General features: G+C 54.0%; 1 protein-coding gene across 1 annotated transcript in view; it reads right to left on the bottom strand.

Moving 5' to 3' along the window:
- Window positions 1-9324, bottom strand: part of LOC120871838 — a 12484-nt gene extending 3160 nt beyond the window's left edge. Inside the window, exons 1-5 of the mRNA XM_040251825.1 lie at window positions 9144-9324; window positions 6821-6910; window positions 6024-6115; window positions 3988-4093; window positions 1636-1725 (exon numbers count right to left, since the gene is read on the bottom strand). Coding sequence (XP_040107759.1) covers window positions 1636-1725; window positions 3988-4093; window positions 6024-6115; window positions 6821-6893 — 361 coding nt within the window. The 5' untranslated portion in view covers window positions 6894-6910; window positions 9144-9324. The remainder of the gene's footprint in view (window positions 1-1635; window positions 1726-3987; window positions 4094-6023; window positions 6116-6820; window positions 6911-9143) is intronic.
- Window positions 9325-20478: the final 11154 nt, after the last annotated feature.

Genomic DNA, 20478 nt, shown 5'->3' with positions numbered 1-20478 from the left:
CCCAAAGAAGACAGGTTCCCCCAAAGAAGGTTTTCCCAAAGAAGACAATACTTCGGCCACCTGATGAGAAGAACTGACTCATTGGAAAAGACCCTGATGCTGGGCGAGGTTGAAGGCAGGGGGCGAAGGGGACGACAGAGGATGAGATGGTCGGATGGCATCACCAACCCGACGGACATGAGTTTGAGCAAGCTCTGGGAGCTGGTGATGGACAGGGAAGCTTGGTGTGCTTCAGTTCATGGGGTCGCAAAGAGTCAGACACAACTGAGCCACCGACAGACCGTGCAGTGCCAGGCAGCTGGGCCCCAAACGGGGCATCGTGTGGGGGAGGGTCGTCGGGATGGATGGGGACACGATGCTTAAGGCCAAAGACCCCCAGGCCAGACGGGCTCAGATCCCACCGTGAGCTGACTATTCGCACTTGTCACCCTTCAGATTTCCCATCTGCAACATGAGGCAATTGGTGTCACTATCTCACAGGGCTGCCGTGGAGTGTGGGTGACTGCGTGCAGGGAAAAGTCTGAGCCTGGGCCTGGCACTATGTGCCAGATGAGAACTAAGTGAAATCAGACAAAACAGGAAGCGGAAGTGAGATACGCAGTACACACCGCGTATCAGACATAAACCCACGGTGCCAGATACATACACATCCTTGTCTGTATGAGTGAGCACAGGACATTCTGGAGGCCTGGATGAGAAGCTGGGAAGCAGCTACCTCTGGCAAGGAAGTGGGTAGCTAAGGAAGTGGCTTCCATCTTATTTTGTATGATGGTTACACGCAGCTACAGATGTGTTGAAACCGAAGTAAACACACACACGGGGGCTGTGCCAGTATCAGTGGACTAGTTTTCACGTTGGACTATCGTCCAATAAGATCAAATTACTGGGGGGAACTGGGGTAAAGGGTCCGTGGAATTTTGATGAATTATGATGGCAACATCTTGTGAACATAAAATTATTGCAGAGTAAAAGTTTTCAAAAAAGGGAGTGTCACAGCAAACCCAAGAGCCCTCCGTCATGAGACCAGACCACCAACAGGACCAGCAAGGAGCTCTGTGTTTAGCCCCTAAATCCTGTCCGACTCTTCGGGACCCCGTGGACTGTAGCCCGCCAGGCTCCTCTGTCCATGAGATGCTCCATGAGAACACTGAGCGGGTTGCCATTTCCTTCTGCAGGGGGTCTGCACCCAGGGAAACGTGTGACTCCTGTGTTGGCAGGTGGGTTCTTGCCACGAGCGCCACCTGGGAAGCCCCCACCGCGCACTCCTTCCCACTGCTAAATCCTTGGTTCAGGCCTCCATCGCGTCTCAGATGAATGACCCTACAGCCCCTTGACCTGGCAGCTGAGTGGAGGGTCAGCCGGCCCATGCAGGTGGCCACAGGACACAAAGGAGCCCAGGCTGATTCCAGCTCCCAGGACGCAGCCCTGCAGGCTCTGAGCAGGGGAGTGACGGACTCACCGACATGGGGTGATGTTGGGCAGGTTCCACTCCGGGCGCCGCTCAGGGACCCCTCCTTCAGAGGAGCAGCGGCAGACACTCAGGCTTGGGGCCAGTCTTCAGGGTCCGTGCTTCCCCATCGCCTGTGCCCTGGGGACCTCCCCACTCCCGCCTGCCCACAGTTTCCCGGGTCTCACCTCCTTTCTCCGGAGGCCTGGTCTGCACCTCCTCGGCCTCCTGGCCCTCGATGGTGCTCAGAGGCAGCATCGTGGCACCACAGGTGCTCCCTGCAGACAGGACACAGAGCAGTTAGTGCCTGGGCGCTGGAGCCGGGCGGCCCGGGTGTGGCTCGCAGAGCTCGGGTGGACTCAGGCAGCTCCATCCCCTCCCACGTCTCCAGGTCCCCAGCAGCCAAGGGCACATACTGCCAATGCCTCCTGCTGGTTTCCTCCAAGGCCCAGAGTGTGATCTGGGGACGGCGGTGGGCATGGCGCCCGGCGAGGACAAGGGCAGGGCTCGTGGTACCTGGGGTCACCCCCCTTTAAAACTAGAACAACCGTGACACGAAGTGCTGGGACCAGGAAGCTGCAGCTCGGCTAACCGGGTATCAGAAGGGCCTCTGGAGTCTGGCATACAGCAGGCACTCAGTAAGTGCACTCGTGGAGCAGTCCCAGGGCTGTCTTTCAGCTCCGTCCAGGGGCTACCAGGCAGCCTGCCCAAGGGGTTCAGACAGGCCCTCCCCTCCTGTCCTTGCCCTGCCAGGTACAGGAGGCTTCAGTCCCGCCCTCAGGACCATGGTGAGGGGAAGGGCCGGGCCCCAGACCCCCCAGCACAGCCCTGGGGGGAGGGGGGGGCCAGCCCTGCAGGGAGAGGGCTCGGCCCAGGCTAACCCTAGCCCTTCCTGGGCAGAACCCTGGTCAGCGTGTCTGGGGACTGTGGACTGGATGGATTCCAGCCTGCCAGTCACTAGCTGGGAGGTCTCAAGGATCAAGGTTGCCAGATTTCCCAAAATGATATTACAACAAATTCATAGCAAACTGAGACTTGAATTTCAGACACACAGATCAGTTTTTACTATAAGTCATATTGAAACACCATATGGGTCAACTCTACATAAAAACTCATTTTTTCATTATTTTGCTAAATGATGTTTAAGTATAGGCAAGTCCCATGAAATATTTGGAACATACTTATACTAAAAGGGAATTCACTATTTGTCTTAAATTCAAATTGAAGTAAGCATCCTGTATTTTACCTGGCAAGCCCCGATTCAGGGGTTTTTTAACCTCTTGTGCTGTCAGCTTTCCCGTCCATGAAAATGAGGAAAATAAATGATTAAACATGAGGATTAAATATGATTAAATACACACACACACACACTCACTCAGAACATACTATCTGCTAACTTAGAGTCAAACCTCTTCTTCGAAGCCTTTGTAAGATGCTTAAGACCCATCAGAGATCCTGACTCATAATCGTGCAAATACAAGTGCGTCCAATGGCGGGAACACCCGGCCAGATACACACACACACACAGTTGTTAGAGACGCACGTGTTCTGACGATCACTGTGGAAACCAGGGCTCACTGACACAAACATACCCGCAGACACACTGCAAGGAAAGCCCGAGGCGCGTGACTCAGGTGCGCAGGCCTGCTTCTCAGAACCGAAGGAAGGGCCTCACAGGCAGTCCCGGTCATGCACACACCGCCCCCCCTACACACACACAACTGCAGACGAATCAGCCGAAATTATCAATACACCTCACCCTCCCCAGTACACTGGCCCTCTGGGGGACACCCAGGCCCACCCTCAGCCTCGCCCGGGCCCCTCCCCCAGAGGCTGCCCCTCAAAACCCCAACGTGCTCCCAGCCCCCACCCGCAGCCACGCAGGCGCACAGAGCCACTGGGGGCGCAAAAGCTGTTTTCCACGCGCACTCCTCATCTGCGAACCTTGCTCTGCGCCCTTACTGAACCCCAAACTCAGCCAGAGGGTCTCCCCGGCTCCCCACCCGTCACGCCGCCCTCTGGACCCCCCCGAGTCGTGTTCCCATCTTCTGTGTGGCCAGTTCCTTACCTGAGCCCGATACCGACTGCCCTCTCTGGTGTGCAGAGCAAACCTGTGCCTCCCGCCTCCTCCAGCAAACTGCGAAGTCCCGGGTCCGCCCCTCCCGCCCGCAAAACCTGGGGACCAGGACCCGGGCTCCCCGCCGCCTGCCCTGGAGGGGGTCCCCGCCTCCGGACACCCCAGCCTTCTGTGTCCGCTCCAGGCTCCCCTCCTCCCAGTGGCCAGAAAAACCCTCGGACTCGAGTCGCCCCGCGGCTCACGAGGGTCTGAGGACGCCCCCCGCCCTCAGGGGAGCCGGGGTTCCTGCAGGGCCCGCACCGCGCCGCGCCCTGGGGTCTCGGGGCCCCCAGGCAGCAGCCCCGAGCGCGCCCGCACCTCCTCCCGACGCGCCCCCGGCCTCCCCGCGGGGACCCCGCAGCGCCCTCCCGCGCCCCCCGCCCTGCTGGCGCAGAGCCCTCGGAGCTGCGGCCGCGGGACTGACCTCCGGCCCCGGGCTCGGTCTGGGCGTCTGGGCTGGAGCGCGCCGGCTTGCTCACCGCTTGTCCTGGCGGCCCGGGCAGGGCTGGCTCCGAAGAAGTCCAGGGGACCTGCGGGTGAATTCGCAGGAATGAAGAGCGCTGAGCGGCTCAGTGATAGGCACAATCCTGCAGCGTGGGTCCCCCAGCAGGAGCAGGTGGTTAACCGTGCGCCTGCCGCCAGCACCGGCGTGCTCGCTTCACTTTTATTATTGGGGCAGGGTCCCGGGCCTCCTCCTCCTCACCGCTTAGAGACACTGATACAGAGGGTGGCCCTGGGCGGCTTTTGGGTGGAGGAGACTCAGTAGCGCAGGTAGCGAGGGTAAGGAGTGGTTCTCAACGCCTTTCTCGAATGTGAGGAAACACCCACCCCACACACTAGAAACACATGTAGCGTGTACACTGGACCCAAACACAAAATATCTTTTACACACGGCATCACACTCACAGTAGTTCAAGATTTCCCTCCTTTTTCTAACCGTTTTCACACTTTCACCGGTATAAATTTCAGTTTGCACCTATTCCAAGCAAGATGGGTCACTCTGGTGGTCAAAGGTGTCATGGCAAACGGCTCAGTCTTCCTGAACCATCCGCTCTGTGTCAGAGCTACCGGACTTGGCGTGAAAGCATCGCAGACTCTCCCTGAGACGTGGTGTAGTGTGTCAACAAGCTCTTATTTACTCAACAGCTGTGGCCTGGGTGGCCTTAATCGGCTCCCCCTTGACCTAGAGAATCTTCTGTGCCAGTTCCTGGGGTAGACAATGCCAAGCTGCTCTCTGGCGAACGGGCAGGTAGGGCAGCAATGTGAAAGGGTACACTTTGTGGTTTTTCTTTACAAATAAAGAAATACTTTATAAAGATACGAATCCTGAGAATTGAAAGAGTCTAATCTGAAAGGAGCCATTGGGTCTTCACTATGTACAAAACGTGACATAACCTTTAAAACCAGCACTCATGACTCTCAGGTGTCTCTCCTGTATTAGGGATCATATTAACCCATGTTTCATAGGACTCGGGATGCTTACGTGAGATCATCTATGTAAACTGCTCACACCACGCCTGACAGGTCGAAGTTGCCCAGGAAATACTTTGTAAACCTGTGACTCTCGCCTTCTTTTCTAATAAGATTTTCTAACGCGTCCTCCCCAGGACTGCTGCAGGCACTAACAGGAAAGACGTTCTCGAAGGCATCTGACCCAGGGCCTCCCCTGACCCCTCCCCACGGGCCCCCTGCTTCTCACCAGGGTCCCTCCAGCCTCCCCTCCTGCCTGTTTAGAAGCCCAGAGACACCTCACTGGCCAAGTAAAAGTCACGTGCCAGACCAGGACCAATCACCGGGAACCTTGGCCCTGCCGGTTCTGATTGGAACTGGTCTGAGGATGGGATCAAATCCATCCAAAGTGCGTGGAGACAGGTGGTCCCCCCAGAAAAGTCAAGGGGGTTAGTGGGAGAAGGAGGACTGGTACCCAGGTGGACAAGGCCACAGCTGCCTTTGCAGGAGGGACCGTTCGCTAACTCATTCCTTCATGTAATCAGCCCGAGTGCATACAGTGCAGGACGCTGGTTACATCTGTGCTAGGCATGGAATGAGTCATTGAAAAACAGAGGAGGGCCCTGCCCTTACAGAACTACTCTGCTAGGGGAGACGGATGATGAACACACAGACAGAAGGTATGCTGTCAAGCAGCAATAACCACTCTGAAAAAAAGCTCAGTGAAGCAGTGGATTGGAGAGAAATGGCACCAAAGTGAGCAAAGGAGGCTTCACGGAGGAAGTGACACGGGAACAGAGGGTGGAATTAGCAAAGAGAAGGAGGCAGAAAGGCAGGCAAAATCTTCAAGGAAGACCAGCCCCCACAGGATGGGGCCACATCCAGCCACAAGGCAGGGGTAAGGGGCACCCGGGCACCCAAGGGTCTCTGGTGGGCAGAGAGGGTGGCCAGTCCGCGTGATCGCTCAGCCCAGGGGCCTCCAGTGAAAAGGGAGGGAGCAGGCAGGCTTACCACGGGGCAGAACGGCAGGACTCTGAAGGACACCGTTCCCTTCATTCTCTTGGACTTCTTTCGTGGAACATCAGCCTTCACAGAAAGCAAGACTGAGGGAGGAGGAAACAGTCATGAGACCATCTGACCCTGAGACTTGAGAAACTCGGTAATAATACAGTCTTCATCATGAAGCCAGTAACAGGAGCTAATACGCTGAAGTATGTTCCAGACATGCTTTTAACCACACGTATTAACTCTCAAGAGGACTGGAGCGGGTTGCCATTTCCTTCGCCAGGGGATCTTCCCGACCCAGGGATCAAACCCTGGTCTGCCATGTCGAGGGCAGACTCTTTGCTGACTGAGCGCCCAGGGAAGCCAGTAAACCTGAGGTGAGCATGATCCCCAATCCACTTAGAGAGGAGCGAACCGGGGCACAGAGAGGTAGGCACATTTGTTGGAGGTCGCCCAGCAGTGGGGGAGACCTGCATTCAACTGTATCCCAAAGGCCCCCAGGGAACGGACAGGAAGTGTCAGGGAGGGGAGGGGCTGGGGTAAGAAATCAGGGGTGTCCGGGCCACAAAAAGGGGCCCAAACGGGCTCAGCTCCCAGGAGCTCCCTGCAGGCTCTGAGCGGGGCCGTGACAGGACCTGCTGACAGGAGGTGATGTCACGGAGGCCGCATCCTGGGGGTCCCTGCCCAGAAGAGCCAGTGGAGACCTTTGGTGAGGGGGCCAGTCTTCAGGGTCCGTGCTTCCCCATCGCCTGTGCCCTGGGCACCTCCCCACTCCCGCCTGCCCACAGTTTCCCGGCTCTCACCTCCTTTCTCCGGAGGCCTGGTCTGCACCTCCTCGGCCTCCTGGCCCTCGATGGTGCTCAGAGGCAGCATCATGGCACCACAGGTGTTCCCTGCAGACAGGACACAGAGCAGTTAGTGCCTGGGCGGTGGAGCCGGGCGGCCCGGGTGTGGCTCGCAGAGCTCGGGTGGACTCAGGCAGCTCCATCCCCTCCCACGTCTCCAGGTCCCCAGCAGCCAAGGGCACGTGCTGCCAGTGCCTCCTGCTGGTTTCCTCCAAGGCCCAGGGTGTGATCTGGGGACAGCGGTGGGCATGGCGCCCGGCGAGGACAAGGGCAGGGCTCGTGGTACCTGGGGTCACCCCCCTTTAAAACTAGAACAACCGTGACACGAAGTGCTGGGACCAGGAAGCTGCAGCTCGGCTAACTGGGTATCAAAAGGGCCTCTGGAGTCTGGCATACAGCAGGCACTCAGTAAGTGCACTCGTGGAGCAGTCCCAGGGCTGTCTTTCAGCTCCATCCCAGGGTTACCAGGCAGCCTGCCCAAGGGATTCAGACAAGCCCTCCTCTCCTGTCCTTGCCCTGCCAGGTACAGGAGGCTTCAGTCCTGCCCTCAGGACCGCGGTAAGGGGAGGGGCCGGGCCTGCAGGAAGGGGGCTCCGCAGGGTGTGGGCTCCTCACCTCGGCCCCAGCATCACCCTGGGCAGGACATGGGCTAGTGTGTCTGGGGGTGAGACCTGGAGGATTCCACTCTTACAGTCACTAGCTGGGGCATCTCGGGATTTAACAACAGCCACAAGAGAGACACAGCACCCTGAGATTTGCATTTCAGACACACAAATCATTTTTTTTTTAGTATAAGCCATATCCAAACACTATATGAGTCGTGTCTACTAAAAACTAAGTTTTTATTTATTTGGCTAAATCATGTTTAAGTATATGCAAGTCCCACGGTATATTTGGAGTGTGTTTATACCAAAAGATAATTCATTATTTATCCGACATTCATATTTAACCATGTGCACTGCATTCTACCTGCAGCTCTTGATTCAGGGGTTATTTAACCTCTTGGGCTGTCAGCTTTCTCCTCATGAAAATGAGGACTATAAATGATTAAATGTGAAAATTAAATGTAATTAAATACACACACATACTCAGAACACTCTGGTAACTTAGAGTCAAACCTCTTCCTTTAAGCCTTTTTAAGAATCCTTTGACCCCCAGCAGACCCTCACACATTAATTGTACAAATACAAGGTGCGTCAAACAGTGGGAACACTTGACCAGTTACACAAACACAGGATTGTTAGTAACGCACACTTTCAGATACAGACTGCGGAAACCAGGGCTTCATTGCACAAACACACCTGCAGACAAGTCCAGGGAAATTCAGAGACCCCCGCACTCAGGTGGGCCGGCCTGCTTCTCAGTGCCCAGCACACTCCTCACAGGCAGTCCTGATCTCTCTCTCTAACACACACACACACACACACCCTCCCTCCAGACAGGCACAAAGGCAGACCCACAGGATGAAATGACCCCTCACCCTCCCCAGTACACTTGCCCTCTGGGGGACACCCAGGCCCACCCTCAGCCTCGCCCGGGCCCCTCCCCTAGAGGCTGCCCCTCAAAACCGCGCGCCCCAAACGTGCTCCCAGCCCCCACCCGCAGCCACGCAGGCGCACAGAACCACTGGGGGCGCAAAAGCTGTTTTCCACGCGCACTCCTCATCTGCGAGCCTCTGATGCGTCTCAGCGCACCTGCAAACACGTCCAGAGGGTCTCCCCTGCTCCCTACCCATCAAAGTGCCCCCCGGACTCCCCAGAACAGCTCCATGGCATCACTTCCCGTGTTCTGCTTGGCCCATTTGCTCGCTGACCCCTGGCACCCAGCTGGCTTCCCAGGTTGGGAGCAGCCCCCGGACCTCCGCCTCCCCCATCAAACCGCAAAGTCCCCGGGTCCGCCCCTCCCGCCCCCAAAGCCTGGGGACCAGGACCCGGCCCCCCCCCATGCCTGTCCTGGAGGGGGTCCCCGCCATCCCCGCCTCCAGACACCCCACTCCAGGGGGCACCCACTGCTCTGTCCCCTCCAGGATTCGCTCCTCCCAGTGGCCTCAGAAATCCTGGGGCCCGGAGTTGCCCCGCGGCTCAGAGCATTCGAGGGTCTCAATCGCCCTTGGGGGAGACGCGGGTTCCTGCAGGGCCCCCACCGCCCGCGCCCTGGGGTCTCGGGGCCCCCAGGCAGCAGCTCCCGCGCCCGCACCTCCTCCCGGGGCGCCCCCGCCCTCCCCGCGGGGACCCCCGCCCTGCAGGCGCAGACCCCGCGGAGCGGCGGCCGCGGGACTGACCTCGGGACCCGCTTCGGTCTGGGCTGCTGGGCAGGGCAGGCGGGCTGGCTCCGCGCGCGTCCTTGGCGCCTGAGCAGAGCCGGCTCCGGAGATGCTCGGGGACGCGGTGGACAAACGCGCGCGAATGAACAGCGCGGAGCGGCTCGGCGTCACGCACAAGCCCCAAGCCCGCCCCCAAGGCCGAGTCAGGTGGTTCAAACGCCTCTGACAGCAGCACAGGCGTCAGAAGGTTCGCGGCAACTTGGTTATTAGCGGGGAGGGTCGGGGGCCTCTGTGTCTCCGTTCGTTAGTGAAACCGATTTAGGAGGTCGCGATGGGCAGGTCTTAAGGGGGATGAGAATGACCTTGTGCAGGTCATCAGAGTCAGTCCGTCGGTCCGTTCAGTCGCTCAGTCGTCTCCAGCTCTTTGAGACCCCATGCTCTGCAGCACGCCAGGCCTCCCTGTCCATCGCCAACTCCTGGAACTTGCTCAAACCCATGTCCACCAAGTCGGTGATGCCATCCAACCTTCTCATCCTCTGTCGCTCCCTTCTCTCCTCCTGCCTTCCATCTTTCCCAGCATCTTTCCAATGAGCCGGCTCTTTGCATCAGGCGGCCAAAGTATTGGAGCTTCAGCTTCAACATCAGTCCTTCCAGTGAATATTCAGGACTGATCTCCTTTAGGATGAACTGGTTGGATCTCCTTGCAGTCCAAGGGACTCTCAAGGGTCTTCTCTAACACCACAGTTCAAAAGCATCAATTCTTTGGTGCTCGCTTTCTTTATAGTCCAACTCTCACCTCCATACATGACCACTGGAAAAACCATAACTTTGACTAGATGGACCTTTGTCGGCAAAGTAATGTCTGTGCTTTTTAATATGCTGTCTACGTTGGTCATAGCTTTTCATTCAAGGAGCAAGCATCTTTTAATTTCATGGCTGCAGTCACCATCTGCAGTGATTTTGGAGCCCAAGAAAGCAAAGTCTGTCACTGTTTCCACTGTTTCCCCATCTATTTGCCATGAAGTGATCGGACCGGATGCCATGATCGTTTTCTGAATGTTGAGCTTTAAGCCAACTTTTTCACTCTCCTCTTTCACTTTCATCAAGAGGCTCTGTACTTCCTCTTCGCTTTCTGCCATAAGGGTGGTGTTATCTGAATATCTGAGGTTACTGATATTTCTCCCTGCAATCTTGATTTCAGCTTGTGCTTCATCCAGCCTGGCATTTCACATGATATACTCTGCATATAAGTTAATGAAGCAGAGTGGCAATATACAGCCTTGACATACTCCTTTCCCAGTTTTGAACCAGTTCATTTTCCCATATCTGGTTCTAGCTGTTGCTTCCTGACCTGCATACAGGTTTCTCAAGAGGCAGGTCAGGTGGTCTGGTATTCCCATCTCTTGAAGAATTTTCCATAGTCTGTTGTGATCCACACAGTCAAAGGCTTTAGCATAGTCAATGAAGCAGAAGTTGATATTTTTCTGGAATTCTCTTGCTTTTTCTATGATCCAACAGATGTCAGCAATTTGGTCTCTGGTCCCTCTGCCTTTTCGGAATCCAGCTTGAACATCTGGAAGTTCTCAGTTCATGTACTGTTGAAGCCTAGGTTGGAGAATTTTGAGCATTACTTTGCTAGTGTGTGAGTTGAGTGCAGTTGTGTGGTATTTTGAACATTCTTTGACTTTGGCTTCCTTTGGGATTGAAATGGAAACTGACCTTTTGCAGTCCTGTGGCCATGGCTGAGTTTCCCAAATTTGCTGTCATATTGAGTGCAGCACTTTCACAGCATCATCTTTTCGGGTTTGTAACAGCTCAGTAAGAGTAAGTAGTGGTTCTAAACTTGTGCTTAGAGTAGGAAGAGATGCCACACAGGTAGAAACAGAGGTATGTGTTAATAGCATGTGTCTTGGGCTCAAACACAGAATATCTTTTACAGTGTGCATCGCATTCAGGGCAGTTCAAGGGTTTCCCTCCTTTTCTAACCGTTCTCATGCCCTCGCCCATACTGATTTCAGTTTGGCCTCTCATCAGTTCCGGGTCAGTCACCTTTCTTGGCCAGAGGGTGTGTGGCAGGTATTTTAGAATCCTGGGCCATCAAGTCTGTGTCACAGCTGCTCCTTTTTTGCATGAAAGCATCCCAGATGGTACCTAAGGATGAATGTGGCTGTGTCAACACGCCCTTATTTACACAAACAGGCTCTGGGCTGGATGATCATAGTCTGCCCACCTCTGACCTGGAGAATTTTCTGTACCAGCTCCTGAGGTACATAAAAGCCAAGCTGCTCTCTCGCAAAAGGGCAGTTTGGGAAGAAAAGTGAACAGATAAACTGCTTTAAAGAAAGAAATATTTTATGAAAATCTGAATGTCTAGTCAAGGCTATGGTTTTTCCAGTAGTCATGTATGGATGTGAGAGTTGGACTGTGAAGAAAGCTGAGTGCCAAAGAATTGATGCTTTCGAACTGTGGTGTTGGAGAAGACTCCTGAGAGTCCTTTAGACTGCAAGGAGATCCAACCAGTCCATTCTGAAGGAGATCAGTCCTGGGTGTTTTTTGGAAGGACTGATGCTAAAGCTGAAACTCCAGTAATTTGGCCACTTCATGCGAAGAGTGGACTCATTGGAAAAGACTCTGATGCTGGGAGGGACTGGGGGCAGGAGGAGAAGGGGACGACCGAGGATGAGACGGCTGGATGGCATCACCGACTTGATGGACATGAGTTTGAGTGAACTCCGGGAGTTGGTGATGCCAGGGAGGCCTGGCGTGCTGCGATTCACGGGGTCGCAAAGAGTCGGACATGACTGAGCGACTGAACTGAACTGAACATACAAATAGGCACATAGTGTGGAATTTGGCAGAAAATGTAAAGTGGTGGTGTTTTTAAAAACTCCTCTGAGCCATGCTTTTCTCTCCAATAAATTGGGGATCACGTTAGCTCATATTTCCTAGGGCTCTGGTGACAGTTACATGAGCTCATCTACGTAAAGTGCTCAGCACCATGAGTGACAGGCAGAAGTGCCTGGGAAATGTCACCATTTATCTAACATCAGCAGTAACCGATTGGTTAATCTGGCCCAGGCAGGGGAGGTGTCCTGTGGACAGGGCACTGGGCAGCCTGAGATTCAAAGTGCCCAGAGGACCTTGCTTGGAGCCACCAGTCCCCAAAATCCACCAATGAGATTGCTCCATGAGACCGCGCTCCTTCAGGCTCTCATAGCAGTGAGCCCACAGCCTCACTTCTGAGGGCCACAGTGTCTGGCCATTGTGATAATCTAAGAGATCTAAAGCGTTTCCCTGGTGGCTCCTTGGTGAAGAATCTGCCTGCGGAGTAGGAGACGCAGGAGTTGCGGGTTCGATCCCTGGATCAGGACGATCCCCTGGGGAAGGAAATGGCAACCCACTCCAGTGTTCTTGGCTGCAGAATCCCATGGGCAGAGGAGCCTGGCGGGCTGCAGCCTATGGGGTTGCAAAGGGTTGGACGTGACTGAGCACTCAGCACAGCACGAGAGCTCCCAGCCGGTCCTCACACAGACCCTTCAGTGCCCATGGGAACGCTCTGTATCTGTGGTGTCCCGTGCAGTAGCCACTGGCCATGTTGGGCCACTGAAATGTCCTAGGTTCCTTTACGTTGAAGGGTCCACATGAAGTTATTGTGCGGCAGGCAAGAAAATGAAACCCGGATCCCTCTCAAACGCAATTCCACGGTCACTGAAGCCTCTGTGGCATGACTGGTTTCCTGGGCACGTTCCGTCTGTCACGTGTGGTGCTGAGCACTCTGCATAGACGAGCTCAAATAACCTTCACCAGAGTCCTATGAAACAGGAACGAACACGACCCCCAATTTATAGGAAAGGTACCCAAGCTCATGAAAGCTGTTTTTAAAGGTGGTTGTTTCAAATTTTGCACATATAGCAAGAATATATTACTATTTGTATATTTTACTTCACAGGATTTAAATTTTCATAAACTATATTTTTTAAAAAAAGCATATCTGTTCACATTTCTGCCCAACCTGCATCTTTTACTTAGAAAAGAACTACAGTCTTTAATGGAGATGTCCATGTGTTATAACCAACATGAACCTTGTAATGAGGGTTGCACGTGATTGCGTGGACCCCTTTTCCAAAAATCCCATATAAACTGACCTCTCACCTACCTGTTTGGAGCAGTTCCTCACAGCTCTCCGAGAGGCTGTCTCCTGGGCTATAATCCCCACTAAATCCCCCGGATAAAATGAAAACTCACAGCTCTCATGTATGCGTTTTCACCTCAGTGAACAACTTCTATGGATTTTGTGGTGGTGGTGTTAACTGGCACTATTGTGGCTACAGATACATGCTACACAAATATTCCAAGTATTTCTGCAGCATCTGAAGAGTTATGTGAAGGGCGTGTTGGAAGGTCTGAGCGTTGAAAGAGGCTCTTTGACTCACAACTGTGTGACCATCTGGGAATCTCCACATGTGCACCTCTGTGAGGTGGATACCATGATGGCTAAGGGCGGAGACTCTGGAACCAGCCTGCCTGGGTTTGAACGTTGGCTTGGCTCCTTCTGATCTGTGTGACCTGAAGCAGGTGATGAGGACTCTCTGTTCTCTTATCTCAGAAAGAGGGGTAATAACAGAACGCAGTTAAGGAAATCAAAATGTGTGAAGACAGCCCAGTGCCTCCCACATGGACAGCGCTCTAAAATGTTCATCCTTCTAAATATTTGTGTAGAAAGGGAGGAGATCCTAGTCGGTGGGAGAGAGAGACAGGACTGAGGAATAAGTTTACTCACTCGTGTAATCTCCACAGCCTGGTGCTGGGGATAAATGAGCACAAGAGATCTCGCCAGTGGTGGAGACAATAGCCATTGTCCCTTGCCATAAAAGAGCTTCCCTGATGGCTCGAGGGTAAAGGATCTGCCTGCCGTGCAGGAGACACAGTCGGGAAGATCCCCTGGAGAAGGGAATGGCAACCCACTCCACTGTTGTGGCCTGGAAAAACCCCCGGACAGAGGAGCCTGGCGGGCTGCAGGCCACGGGGTCGCGGAGCTGCCCCTTAGGCAACACACACAACTTTGCTCTAATGATGGCAGCTGTTACGTGAAACAGGATTGCCCGGCTAGGGACTACACTTCCCAGCATCCTTTGCACCTAGCTCTCACCACGTGACCGTCTCTGGCCAATGAGCTGTGAGGAAAAGTGACCTAGGCTTCTTGTAGGAGTCGCCCTTTGAAGGTGTGAAGCGTGTCTTCCCCTCTCCTCACACCCCGACCTGCCCCGAACCGGAATGTGGACTGGGTGTGGGGGTGAGCCCTCTCCAGCCACGTGGCACAGAGCACCGAGGTCAGAGGACCCTGGCTGCCCAACTCCACGGAGCTGCAGCGCCCCGGGCCTGGGCGTTTCACACACAGACCACAGCCTTGAGAGAGACAGCAAGTTGGGTTTATTGAAGCCGCCGTATTGGGGGGTTCACATCACAGAAGCCCAGCATGCATGTTTGGGGGGCGCGCAGGCGGCCTGGAGCGGCAGGCCGGGGGGCCCTCAGGATTCAGGAGATGTAGAGGACGCTGAGACAGCACAGGGGGCACTCCCAGGCCTGGATCTCCTGGTACTTTCCACGAGGCTTCGAAGGGGAGGTGTGCTTCGAGCCAGCTCTCGAACTTCCAGGAGAAGGTTGCGAATCAAACTCGGAGTCTTTCGAATCCATGGAGAAAGTGAAGCAAAAACCGGGCTGGAAGGAGAGACAACAGAGAGCAGACAGGAGAACTTTAGTGCCCTGAGGGGAGGGGCCCCTCGCCCTTAGTTTGAGGGGCTGAGCACAGACTTCAGGGGCGACCCACCTGGGGTTGAATTCCTTCTTCGCCCAGTACAGCTGGGGATCCTGAGGCAGATAACCTGCCCTTCCCTAGCCTCAGTTTACATTTCTGTATAATGGACTGTAAGTAACTGCTCCCTCAGAGGCGTGTAAGGACTGAACAAGGTGATCCAAAAAAAGGGTCATTAAATGCAACAATGTTTGCCGCTTTGTGAGAGCTGGAAACCCGTCAGCTGTGACAGTGTTTGCTTTGCTGGTTTTCTTGAAACCATCTGCTTTCCTAAAAAATTAAACACTTCTTCCCAATAGAAAGCATCACCCACGGTGCTGGCAGTATTGAAGCTGTAGTGATTTCTGGGAGGACTACTATTTCTATCCCATGGTTTTTGAGCATTTAGGACACTTTAGCCTGAATGACATATCAGGTCCCATTTAATCCTCACGAGGTGGCCTCTGATCTTGTTTCTCCATCCTGCAGATGAGGAAGTGGGGGTAGGGAGGCACTGGTAAGCTTTCCCACTCTGGCATTTGATCAGATGTATAGGTGGGAAACAGGCAGCACTCAGGATTAGAAATGAGTACACAACCTTCTTGATTCTCCAGGCAAGAATACTGGAGTGGGTTGCCATGCCCTCCTCCTTCAGGGGATCTTCCCAACCCAGGGATGAAACCTGTGTCTCCTGTACTGACAGGTGAGTTCTTTACCACTAGCACCGCCTGGGAAGCCCATTTTCCCAGGTAAGCGCAGCACAGATGTGAACCCACTTCATCCTCCTAGTAACCCCCTGTGCAGTTCCACTGCCCTGTTTCACAGATGAGGAAACTGAGCCACAGAGAAGTTCAAGAACTGGCCCCGGGTCCCACAGCTGGTAGTGGCTGACGTCGGGTTTGAACCCAGCACTGAGACTCTGGAGCTGGGGCCCTCAGCCTCAGAGGGCTGGGATGCCAGCTGGAAAGCTTGGGGTGGGCAGGACGGTGTTCCCTCCACACGGTGCCCTCACCTCTGCAGAACCGTCCTTCTCCTGTCCCCAGATGACCAGCCCTTCCCACTTGTGACATTTGGGGTCCAGATCTTTCTTGCGGTGAGTGGGGCAGGGGCGTCCTGAGTATTGCAGAAATGCTAAGCAGCATCCCTGGCCACCGGATGCCATTAGCACGACCCCTTCAATTGTGACAAACAAAAATGTTTCCAGACACTGAAGGCGTCCCCTGAGGGGCAAACCGCCTCTGGCTGAGAATCACCACCTCATCCCTTCCTTGTGTTCTTCAGGTATGGGGAAAGGGAGGGACCGGCTTCCCTTCGGCTTCCCTTCGCCTTCCCGTGGTCAGGTGACCCGGCCTGGGGCCATTAGGGTCCTGCATCACCTCAGCTGATGATTGGTTCCGTGGAGGACACAGGACCTGGAAAGACCAATCAGAATGGTCTCTGCTTCTAGGATAGCTGATGATTGGTTCCATGGTGAGCAAAGGACCTGGAAGGACCAATCAGAATGCTCTCTGCTTCTGGATTAGCTGATGATTGATTCAGTGGAGGACACAGGACCTGGAAGGCCCAATCAAAAGGCTCTCTGCTTCTAGGATAGCTGATGATTGGTTCAGTGGTGAGCAAAGGACCTGGAAGGACCAATCAGATTCTAAGTTATTTATTGCATCTACAAGTGTCTCTCTAATGAGTTCCTATTAGAAATGAGAAAGTCAGATATCATTCAGTGAAGAAAAGGCACAAGCATCTTGGCCCAATGGATCAAAACTCGCATCACCAGTGATGGCGCACAGACTTCATGTGCATCAAAATGTGATGTTCTGAGAAGGACACGGCATCACTTAGGTGGTGCTCCAGAGATCATAGCTTATCCTGAATCTCATTCACAGAGAGATGGTAAAAAAATATACCCAATAAACCACAATATGGGATGGGTGTGACTCTGGACTTCAAAATGGTCAGTGCCATAAAAGGCAAACAAGGCTTAGGAGACTGTCTAGCTTTCTAGCTTAAAGAAAACTACAGATACGTTACTAAGTACAATCTCTGCCATAGACTAGGCCTTGTGTTGGAGGGAAAAGAATGCCAAATGGACAGTATGTAGCAAATTATTAATATCAAAACCAGTACAGGGATAAGATGAAGTGTGCATCAGGGCTGAATGCAAGAAGGTGACAATACCCCCACCCCTATACAATAGAATATTGTATTTCTAAGGTGATACCCACAGGTATATTATATGTATATATACTGTAATAAATATACATATATATGTATAATATATACATATATAATATACATATATATTATTTATTTTATTAAAGAAAATATGTAAATAGAAAAAATGTTAGCAACTGGCGAATTTGGATGATCTTTATACCGTCTGTGACTCTTACTTTCTTTTCTAATATAATTTCTAAAGAGGCCTCCCCGGGACTGTTGCAGGCACTAGTAAGAAAGATGTTCTCGCAGGCATCTGACCCAGGGCCTCCCCTGACCTCTGTCACCAGGGTCCCTCCAGCCTCCCCTCCTGCCTGTTAAGAAGCCCAGAGACAGAGCCGACGCCTCATTGGCCAAGGGTGAGTCACGTGCCAGGCCAGGGCCAATCACTGGGAACCTTGGCCCTGCCGGCTCTGATTGGTCAGGGGTGTACCTGGAGCTGGTCAGAGGATGGGATCAGATCCACCCAAAGTGAGCGGAGACAGGTGGCCCCCCCAGAAAAGTCAAGGAGGTTAGGAGGAGAAGGAGGACTGGTGCCCAGGTGGACAAGGCCACAGCTGCCTTTGCAGGAGGGGCCGTTCCCTAACTCATTCCGTCACTTAATCAGCCCGAGTGCATACAGTGCAGGACGCTGGTTACATCAGTGCTAGACAGGGGATATGCCACTGAACAACACAGGGGCTTCCTGCTGCCATCCTCCCCCTGAACTACTCTCGTAAGGGAGACAAATTAGGAACAAATAGATAAACGGTATAATCTCAAGTAGCAATAATAATGCTGAAGAAATTCAGCAAGGCAAGGGGTTGCGGAGGCAGTGACGAGGCTTCAGGAAGGAGGTGGCATTGGAGCCGAGGTTGGAATTAGCAAAGAGAAGGAGGCAGGAAAGAGAGCAACACTCTCAGGGAAAACCATCCTCTTCATAGGATGGGGCCACATCTGGGACGAGGGAGGGGCAGGGGCACCCAGCTACCCGAGGGTCTCTGCTGGGCGGAGAGGGCGGCCGATAGGCCTGACCTCTCAGGCCCAGGGTTCTCTCGTCAAAGGAGGAAACAAGCAGACTCACCATGGGACACGTCGGCACCCGTTTGGCTGACACTCTTGCATTCTTCCTGCTGGGCTCCCTTCGCTGACCAGTAGTCCTCTCAAAAGGCAGGGCTGAGCGAGGAAGAAAGAGGCATGAGGCCCTCTCGCCTGCTGAGGCTTGCGAAACTCGATAATAATAAAATGTTCATCATGAAACCAGTGACGATGGCTAATACGTGTGGAGGACCTGCTGTGTGTCAGGCACGCTTTTAAGTATTTGGCAGGTATTAGCTTGTTTGGTTATTCATGATAACTCTCTGAGATGGCACTGTATTCATCCAGCTTTACAGATAAGGCAACAGAGCTTAGAACATTGCAGGAGGTTGCAAAGCAATGCCTGCAGAGATGCATGAAGTCGCATCCTGAAGGTCCACAGGGAACGGACAGGGAACGTTAGTGAGTGGAGAGGCTGGAGTTGGACAACAGGGGCTCTGGAGCTAGTGACGCCCTGGGGCACCCGTGGCGGAGGGAGGCACAGCTGAGACGCAGGTGCCAGTGGGGCACGTCTCTCCAGAAAACACTTGGGATTCCCTGAAGAAGACAGACATGTCGATTTGGAGTGAAAGTCCCTGCTATGTCAAAGCTGCCCGCCAATCCGTCTATTTCCTTACAGCCTCCTCCACTCCTGGGAACGGAAGCTGGCCTCTCTGGAGGACCATCCAGGCCACCTGTGCAAACGTCCCCTCAGACGCTGCCGTCTCCCTTTTTAAACAAGTAGCCCTGGATCCACTCCTCCGTGTGCAGTGTGACCCAAGGATTGTCCTACTTCTATCTGCATTTATTGTCATCGTCAAAGACTAGGAATAACCCAAATGGCCACCTGCACGAACCTGGTTAAGCTTCCCTGAAGTCTCAGTGGTAAAGAATCCGCCTGCCAGTGCAGGAAACACACGAGACCAGGATTCAATCCCTGAGTCGGGAAGATCCCCTGGAGAAGGAAATGGCAACCCACTCCAGTATTGTGGCCTGGAGAATCCCATGGACAGAGGAGCCACGCAGGGCTACAATCTGTAGGGTCGCTAAGAGTCAGACACGACTGAAGAAACTTAGCACACATATAGCACAGAGAGACATGGAATCCCAGGCAGCTGGAGCACAAACCGGGCATCTTGTGGGGGAGGGTCCTTGAGATGGACAGGGGACATGGTGCTTAAGGTCAAAGACCCCCAGGCCAGACGGCTTCAGATCCCACCGTGAGCTGATCATTCACACATTTCACCCTTCAGATTTCCCATCTGGAAAACGAGGTAATTCCTGTCCCTCCCTCATTGTGAAGCATGCGTGACTGGATGTGTGGAAAGCCTTGGGACTGTGACCGGAAGATTCTCAGTGTCAGAGCAGAAATAAACGAAACAAAACACTGTAGGAATGAAAGTTGCATGTGTAGTACACAGCCGTATATCAGACATAAATACACAGTAACAGATACATACACATCCTTGTCTCCATGAGTGAGCACAGAACATTCTGGAAGACTGGAGAAGGAGCTGGGAAGTAGCTGTGTCTGGGGAAGGAACTACAAAGCTGAGCAACGGAGAGGCATGTCTGTGTTTTGCGTGATGGTTACAGGCTGCTACAGATTTGATAAAATACGTGGGGGAAGACACGGTGGATTGGGCCAGTATCTGTCGTACCATCGTCACATCAGCTACAACGGCTGGGCGCCCCTCAGGGACCCCTCCTTCAGAGGAGCAGCGGCAGACACTCGGGCTTGGGCCAGTCTTCAGAGTCCATGCTTCCCCATCGCCTGGAGACCTCCCCACTCCCCCGTGCCCGCAGCTTCAGCCCCACGTAGGTCTCACCTCTTCTCTGCGGAGGCCTGGTCTGCACCTCCTCGGCCTCCTGGCCCCCGATGGTGCTCAGAGGCAGCATCGTGGCACCACAGGTGCTCCCTGCAGACAGGACACAGAGCAGTTAGTGCCTGGGCGGTGGAGCCGGGCGGCCCGGGTGTGGCTCGCAGAGCTCGGGTGGACTCAGGCAGCTCCATCCCCTCCCACGTCTCCAGGTCCCCAGCAGCCAAGGGCACGTGCTGCCAATGCCTCCTGCTGGTTTCCTCCAAGGCCCAGGGTGTGATCTGGGGACAGCGGTGGGCATGGCGCCCGGCGAGGACAAGGGCAGGGCTCGTGGTACCTGGGGCTCACCCCCCTTTAAAACTAGAACAACCGTGACACGAAGTGCTGGGACCAGGAAGCTGCAGCTCGGCTAACTGGGTATCAAAAGGGCCTCTGGAGTCTGGCATACAGCAGGCACTCAGTAAGTGCACTC

The sequence above is a fragment of the Oryx dammah genome, unplaced genomic scaffold (assembly GCF_014754425.2).
Source record: "Oryx dammah isolate SB20612 unplaced genomic scaffold, SCBI_Odam_1.1 HiC_scaffold_13, whole genome shotgun sequence".
Taxonomy (NCBI): Eukaryota; Metazoa; Chordata; class Mammalia; order Artiodactyla; family Bovidae; genus Oryx; species Oryx dammah.
This window is presented reverse-complemented; position numbering and strand designations above follow the sequence as displayed.